Source organism: Epinephelus moara, chromosome 10 (assembly GCF_006386435.1).
Source record: "Epinephelus moara isolate mb chromosome 10, YSFRI_EMoa_1.0, whole genome shotgun sequence".
NCBI classification, from domain to species: Eukaryota; Metazoa; Chordata; class Actinopteri; order Perciformes; family Serranidae; genus Epinephelus; species Epinephelus moara.
In genome coordinates this window covers 25,273,919-25,281,702 of record NC_065515.1, presented here as the reverse complement: position 1 = coordinate 25,281,702, position 7,784 = coordinate 25,273,919, and the positions used below count along the sequence as shown (strand labels likewise).

General features: G+C 43.1%; 1 protein-coding gene across 1 annotated transcript in view; it reads left to right on the top strand.

The window, feature by feature from the left end:
• The window catches only part of raver2 (ribonucleoprotein, PTB-binding 2), a 142,117-nt gene that overhangs the window by 113,683 nt on the left and 20,650 nt on the right, over positions 1-7,784 (top strand). The window contains exons 13-17 of the mRNA XM_050055512.1: positions 214-563; positions 3,098-3,206; positions 4,077-4,258; positions 5,032-5,139; positions 6,285-6,386. Coding sequence (XP_049911469.1) covers positions 214-563; positions 3,098-3,206; positions 4,077-4,258; positions 5,032-5,139; positions 6,285-6,386 — 851 coding nt within the window. The remainder of the gene's footprint in view (positions 1-213; positions 564-3,097; positions 3,207-4,076; positions 4,259-5,031; positions 5,140-6,284; positions 6,387-7,784) is intronic.

The window sequence follows — 7,784 nt, the reverse complement described above, 5'->3', positions numbered from 1 at the left end:
CCTTTCCTTTCCTTTCCTTTCCTTTGTTGTCCTACATTTTTTTTGTTTTTCTTTCCTTCTTCCCCTTGCTTTTGTTTCCTTTCCTCTCCTCTCCTTTCATTTCCTTTCCTTTCCTTTCCTTTCCTTTCCTTTGTTTTCCTTTGTTAACTTTCTTTCTTCTTGTTTCCTCTTTCTTTCCTTTTCCCTTTTCCTTTCTTCCCTCTCCTCTCACAGAGTTGGGCCAGGAGTCAGTGCCACCGTCTACCCACAATTCCACAGTAGTGGTGTCGGCGGCAGGTGTGATGCCATACCTCCAGGGTCGAGCTGGAGGGGGAGAACAAAACAGCAGCCATTCTATCTCCACAAACCCTTCTGCTTCCTCCTCCTCTTCTTCCTCCTCCACCTCCTGTGACAGGCAGCCAGCTCCTCCTGGGACCATGGTGAGCTCCCATCCGCAGGGACAGAGCTACTCCTTGGGTATAAGTAACTCAGGCCTCGGCCCGCCTCCACCTAAACCCCCTGGGGGAGTTTATACATCAGCAGGCCAGCACAACAGCTCTGATGGCTGCCCCCTGGCTGGCATGGTGAGAACAAATCATTCACACACAGAAATACTGAACACTCTGCTGTCCCTCCACTTCTGCATCTCACATTATTCTTTGTCACCTCTGTTTCTCTCCATAAGTCATTAGCTGTCTCTCTGGTTGACAGATAATTAAACTGTTTTTAGAATCCATGAATAGTTGCTTATTATGTTTAAAATTATGTGTTAAACAATGTTTGAAATATTTTCAGCTGACTAGTTTTAAATCTTGTGATAGGGTCCTAAATATGCTCATAATGGCGAACTCACATATTGTGCTGAAGACTGAGGCTAAAGCTAAAGTTAGCATCGTCACCAGCTGGTGATTTAAGTTACTTAGAAGACACAAAAATAAAGAAACAGTGTTGTATTGCAGTGCAGAGCAAGTTAGTTATAGCTTACATAATAAAAAAGAGACAAAAAGACCAGACTTAGACTAAATATTTCATCCTAACCCTGTTTGGCTGCTAAACCCACGTTAGCTTATGTAAGCTTATGTTTTCACATAACAAAAGAAAAGACTTTTGACTGATGACTATCGAATGTTTTTGCTAAACTTAAGGCTCTCTCTGGTAACGTATGCTGGGGTTGCTGGAGTATAAAATACCTCAAAGTTAACAAAGAGCAGGACAGAATTGCTAACGTTAGCCTGAAAACATCCTGGATTGGCTTCCTGTAGGCTAGTCACTACTGTTTATCAATGTATTTACTTGATTCTGTGCTTCTTGGCCTTGGAAGCAATTTTTAGGTCCTTCTGTAGGTAGTTAGCCAGGAAAGGCAGACCAAAACACTGGTTAATCCATGGCATACACTTTTGCTTTTATGTTTTTGGGTTAGAAAGAAAAAAAGGACCAACTTACAAACTCTTTAGATCAGAGGTTTTCAAACTTTTTTTGCCCAAGGCGCACCAAAGGGCAAGCCAATATCTCAAGACACACCTGTATTTATATCTGTGCACAATGGCTTCTATATCATGTGTTATCACCCTTTTCATGACATAAGAGGACAAAAATAAGACAGGCAGCTTTTTTGATACTGTTTTTTTCTCTTTCCTTTCAGTGGTAGGGTGTCTTCGCTGGTGCTTTGTTGTAATTTGCTCCGTACAGTCAAGCGATCCATTGTCCCACTCACAGTTTTCTCCTTATAATTGTTATCATGGCTATCACACTGGCTGCCAATCACAGCTTTTGATATGTCACACACATACAATTCCCACACATGCAAACTGTGACAAATAGGTTCCCTGTGAAGATTTTTTAAATTAAATTAAATGACATTTTTTAACTTTAACTTTTTATTGGGAAATGGGTGTGCACGACATAGTGATAAAGTCAATTAAAAATTAATTCATAACTTTTTGTATAGGCCCAGTTGAATATTGCAATACTAACGTGTGGCTAATATCACAAAATCCCACGGCACACCTGGATTGGCGTCACAGCACACCAGTGTGCCGGGGCCCATCATTTGAGAGCCACTGCTTTTGATGCAGGGTGTCTGGGGCAACCTCTAGCTCACCTGGTAGAGTGCGCCATATATAGACTGAGTTCTGCAGCAGCGCAGGTCAGATTCCGACCTGCGGCCCTTTGCTGCCTGCCATCCCCCCTTTCTTTCCCCACTTTTCCTGTCTATCTTAGCTGTCCTGTCAATAGTGGAAAAAAAATCGGCCAAAAAATAATCTTTAAAAAAATAAAATGCTGAGTGTCGGTCTTATTGCAGCCCCATGCACACATAGATACGGTTGCTAAGCTGTGACTGGATGATCAGCATAATGGGCACTGTTTTGTGATATTTTATAGACTAACCAAAAAAACTGGTTGTTTCAGCCCTTCTCTCTCTTTCTATCCAGCTGTCTCTTGCAAACAGGTATTTATTTGTAGTTTAGCTGTATTGGGTCTCGACTTCATTCAAAACACCCTCACACACATCAAGTGAGCATATGAATCAACAGCTTCAGCCCCACAAGGGCTCCTCCATTGGGAAATTCCCATAATGCACTTCTATTTCACCCTTATTTACAGATACAGTACGAGGCCTTCTCTCCTCTGCTCTCTCAGCCTGTTTACCTTCCTGTTTACCTGACCACCTCTCTGCACACACCATCTGCCTCCATGCTCCTCTACATCTCTGACTCTGGCCTGGTTTCAATAAAGCGCTGCTATGCTACCATCATCATCCGTAATAAGTCAGTGTACAGAGATAATCACAGTGCTAACATTCTTAGGGGAACTGATTCCACTCCCAGCGCTGTCTTCTCTGAAGTGTCTTTAATGGAGGGAAAGTGTAATTAAACAGAGAGTACAATCCTCCCAGGTTTCCACAGCCTCTTCAGCACTTCATCAGAATCTTTGCAACATTAAAAACCTTACGTCCAGGTTGGTTGGTATGTAGCTGTGGTTGAAAATCCGAGATAAGAGTAAGGATAGAAAGGGTGCAGTGGTGGATCAGAGGTTGAAGGGCAGGCTGACCAGTAATTCAATTTGCTTGACCTGCTAATGGCATTGTGAATAAACCTTTAAATCTGTTGCTGTTTAGGTAACTGGTGGTCAGGGCTCTCTGTTGGGCGATCCTCCTAAAGAAGTCAGACTGCCTTCCAATCCTTACCTGAACCTGGCCAGTGTGATGCCAGGGGTGGTTCTCCAAGGTGAGCATGCAAACACACAACAAGTGATCTTATCTTATTGTACGTGCAATCAGCTATATTAATGTCGCTCTTGTAGTACTTTTAAACATCTAGCAAAAGCATATCAATTCTTACGCAATGTTGGAAAAGGGGGATGTTGCTCCAGGGGTGGCTAACAGCTGAAATACATGGGATACAGACGTACTACATACTAAAGCTGCTGCACTGACCATGGAAGCTGTGCTTGCCCACCTGGTCATCACATGGGTCGTCCTTTTTTTACGCAGCTGGTCTTTTTTCTTCTTTGCATGCTGCTTGCAGCCCTCCGACAAGTAAAACCTACAGAACTGTGTAATAAACAAGTACAGTCTGCTTTAAAAGGATTCAGATGAGCACCTCATTGTACCAAAGGCGATGCGAAGCAGTAGAGCAACCTTGTGGGTGTTTTTACATTTCACATTTAGCAGTCAAATCAATACTTCCTGTAGTTGAAACGATCCGGTTAATTAATTCAGTAGCAGTTAATATAGCCTACGCTTCCAAACCCTGCATAACAGCTACATTATCACTTAGCAAAACTCAAAATGCACACAGTAAAGCTGCAGCAAACACACTAAATAGACAGAGTTTGTGTAGCAGGTAAGGAACACCGCTCCACCCTGCCTATATAATGTGTCGCATCCATGCTTCATATACTTTGACTGTAATTATTGGGAGTTTTAAAAGACTACAGCTGCCATCCTTCGTGAAGTTGCAGGCTACAGACTTTCAGAGCCAAGTTTCAAGGGCACAAACAGATGGATTTTTCTTGGAGTATTCCTGTAAGATATTTTGCAATGTTAATGTGTATATGAGTGTGATTATCTAATGGTTGCTTTGACTGTTGCTCAGGGTCGGTGGGGAGTAAAGCCCAGGGAGGACAGCCCGGCCCCGGGGTGTATGGCAGCACGGTCGCTCCTGTTGTCTCCCAGGGCTCCGCCTCCTTCTCCCACAGCGCGGCAGCTACAACAACAGCCCCGTACAGCACTGATAACTCCACTGACTACAACCAATACAACCAGGCCTACACACAGGTACAGATACAGACTCACTGAACAGAGATACGAAGGAAGAAATATGGTGGATAGATGGATGGATGTGGGTCTGCCTGTTCACAATTGTGTTACTCAGCCTGTGAGAGAGAGAGGGATGGTAGCTGAATAGATGATCGATGGATGGATATATAATGAGTGGATGGATGAGAGCAGCAGTGACAGAGTGAGCTGTAACTAGGGGAGGCAGGGAGGTGGAAGAGATGAGAATGGGTATGGATATTTGGACAGACAGTATGAGAAAGGATTTGGCACAGAGCGCGGTGTCTTTCCATCTGTCCCTGCTCCCTTCGTCTCTCTTAACACTCCACTCTGAACAAGTCATGAAGCCTCCCTACTGGCTGTTTGTCTGCATCTCTGTCTTCCCCTAGTTTTTTCCCTCCTCCAGCACCAAGTGACATATCTGATATTTGCAGCGCGATGCAAACCCAATTTTAAATGTTAATTACAATCTACTCATCCAAACAAATGAATCATGATTAGATAACCAATAAAACGGTCGGTTTAATTTGTCTGGAAAGACGAGACAAAGGAGAGGAACAGGGGAGAGCCGTCGGCAGGAACAATGGTGAATGAATGACAAAGAAAGAGAAAGAGACAGAAATAAAGGAGGAGGCAAAAGAAATCAGCAAAGACAAGAAAATTACTGAGCGAACATTCATCTGTCTGCACCTGATGATTGCTGATGTGTGTGTGTGTGTGTGTGTGTGTGTGTTGTGTGTGTGTGTGTGTGTGTGTGTGTCTGTCTGTCATAGGAGGCCATGCAGCAGTGGTACCAGCACTACCAAGCACAAGCTCACACCTATAGCACCGCTGCTCCACAGGACAGCACGGCCACAGACTACAGCAAGGAGCACACACAGGTAACACACACACGCACACACATTGTGTGGTTTTTTTGCGTGTGCAAAATTATGGTTCATTCAGATTGGTTGAAATTGTTTTTTCTGGTGTTTTGTGTCTCCACACATGAAGTTTTGGTGCACTGTTCATTTCCAGTTACAGAAAACAGGATCTTCTAATGGTGAAGGCAGCTCAGAATATGTTCTCACTTACAGAAAGTGAAGAGATAAACAGGGAGAAGACACTTAAAGATGATGCAGATCAACCAAAATCAATCCAAATCATTAAAAGATTCCCACTGAAACTACAGAAAAAATGTTTTTGTTGAAGCTCATTCTCATTTTCACTGGCTTCACCAAATGTTTGCGTCTTTGGTTTCCATTTTTACCTTTTTAATTAATAATAATAATAGATACAAGTCCTTCTCACACAGAGACTGCACTATAGGGCCGCTACGAAGTCCCTTCTTTATGCCACCTTTGCTTTTGTACACAGAACCAAACAAGAGCAGCATGATTCTGCTCCAGAGTCTGATTTTAGACAGCATGGTGGCATCCCTGAAGCAGAAAAGGTGTGACGAGTTTGACAGGTGTGACATGTAACACAACAGCGTTGGCCTCTAGTGTGAAATATAACATACATGTCAGCAGCGCTCTATAAACAACAACAATAGCATTAACATGGCAATAATAATCAATTACCATCCATATATATGGTGGCTGATCTTGTCCTGTGCTTGGAGGGTAAGTAACTCCCGAACCTTGTGCTTTCCCCAATTTCTGGACATTTTTGGCTACTGTTCTCCTTTTAGTTTGTTGCTAGCTACTTTTTAAATCTACTGGGGGTACATCACACACGTAACAGATAAAACATTACACCCATCCATGGTCCTGTCCTGCTGGCAGTCCAGTTTACACAGATAGCATTTTGGCACTGTTACTACCTCTGTTGCCGGCTTAAAAGTGAGACAACGCTGCCCCTCCATTCCGTGATCATACCTTTTATACAGAATGGCAAGGTGGAATAGCAGCATGACATTCCCGCCTTGAAAAAGCAGTGCATAAGGGGTTACAGATAGATTCCTTGATCTTTACCTAAAAGTTAGAATAGACAATTTAAACATTTGGCCCTGCAGAAATTGGTAATGACACGTCTTGTTTTTCAGGCTCCACCGGTGTCGACCTACGGGGATTATAGTTCCTACATGCAGGCGGTCACTCAGTACTACTCCCAACCTGCAACAGCCAACCAGGCCTACGCCAGCAAGGTACACACACACACACATTCTTGTGCTTCTGTTGTTGTGAGGACCCTTACTGACGTAATGCATTTCCTAGCCCCTTACCCTACCCTTAATCATTATAACTAAATGCGTAACACTAACCCTTACCCTAACTCTAACCTAAACCACCTTATTCTAACCTGAACCCTAAAACCAAGTCTTAACCCTCAAACAGGCCTTTGAAAAGTGAGGACCGGCCAAAACGTCCTCACTCTGTTACTAAAATATGGTCTTTGGTCCTCACTGTGTAGCATGTACAAGTACACACATAGACATACACACACACACACACACACACACACACACACACACAATGTTGGGGAAGCAACTTTGAAAGTGTAGCTTTGCAAGTTACTAACCACTTCACTCTGGAAGACGTTGAACTACAGCAAAGCTGCCCCAGGGATAAATATAGCTTGGTAACCTAAAGCTACTTAACAAAATTAGTTCAAACTACATTGAAAACAAGTGATTGAATTGACAATGTACTGTACATGTGACTATAAAAAATGTCCCATGTCAGTTAGGGCTGCACGATTAATCGTAATAAAATCGTGATGTCGATTCATATGCATATGCGATCTAATTTTTCAATGACGGCGATTCTGCCGGCCCCGCCCGTGCCGGAAGTCCGGACATCATCTGCATGAAAACAAGCGCTCCCAACGACGCAGCGTTAAAGAGTGCCGAAGTCACGCCCCTTCCGGTGAAGCTCATGGGACCTTAGATCGGAAAAAATATGAATGGCAGTGAATGAGGTGAGAAATACTATCTTTTGGTCCTGTTTGAGTTGTGACATGAAATCCAAATATGTCGTTAATGAATTTAAAACATAAATTTTAAGGTCAAGAAAGTCATACTTTGTGGTAAAACTGTTGAGATATAAGCTTTTGAAAAAAACGTAATTAGAAAAACTACACAGGAGGCGGTCGCATATGTGACGTCATAGCTTTCGCTTGCTTCCTGCAGCTTGGAGTGACTGCAACTTGGCACAAAACACACAGACATCTTCAGTCATAAATCGATTAATCATAAAACTGGAATTTCAGCGGGGAGGCCAAGCTGCAGGAAGCGAGCGAAAGCTATGACGTCACATACGCGACCTCCTCCTGTGTACTCTTGAGTCTTTCTAATTAAAAAGCTTATATTCGGAAAGTAGCGAGACGGGGGAAACACACTGCTAACAGTAGCCTCAGTTTGTGCCTCATATAGATCTGCTGGTAAAGTTAACTTAGCGTTAGCAAGCGTGATAAAAGACGGCAGAGAGGCGACGTTGTGCAAATAAACCAAAGATTTATTAATTTTCTGTAGCAGTAAACACATGGGCCGATAACAAATGTGTTAACTAACTATGCTAAAGCTTTACAAGCTATTCAGGGCTGC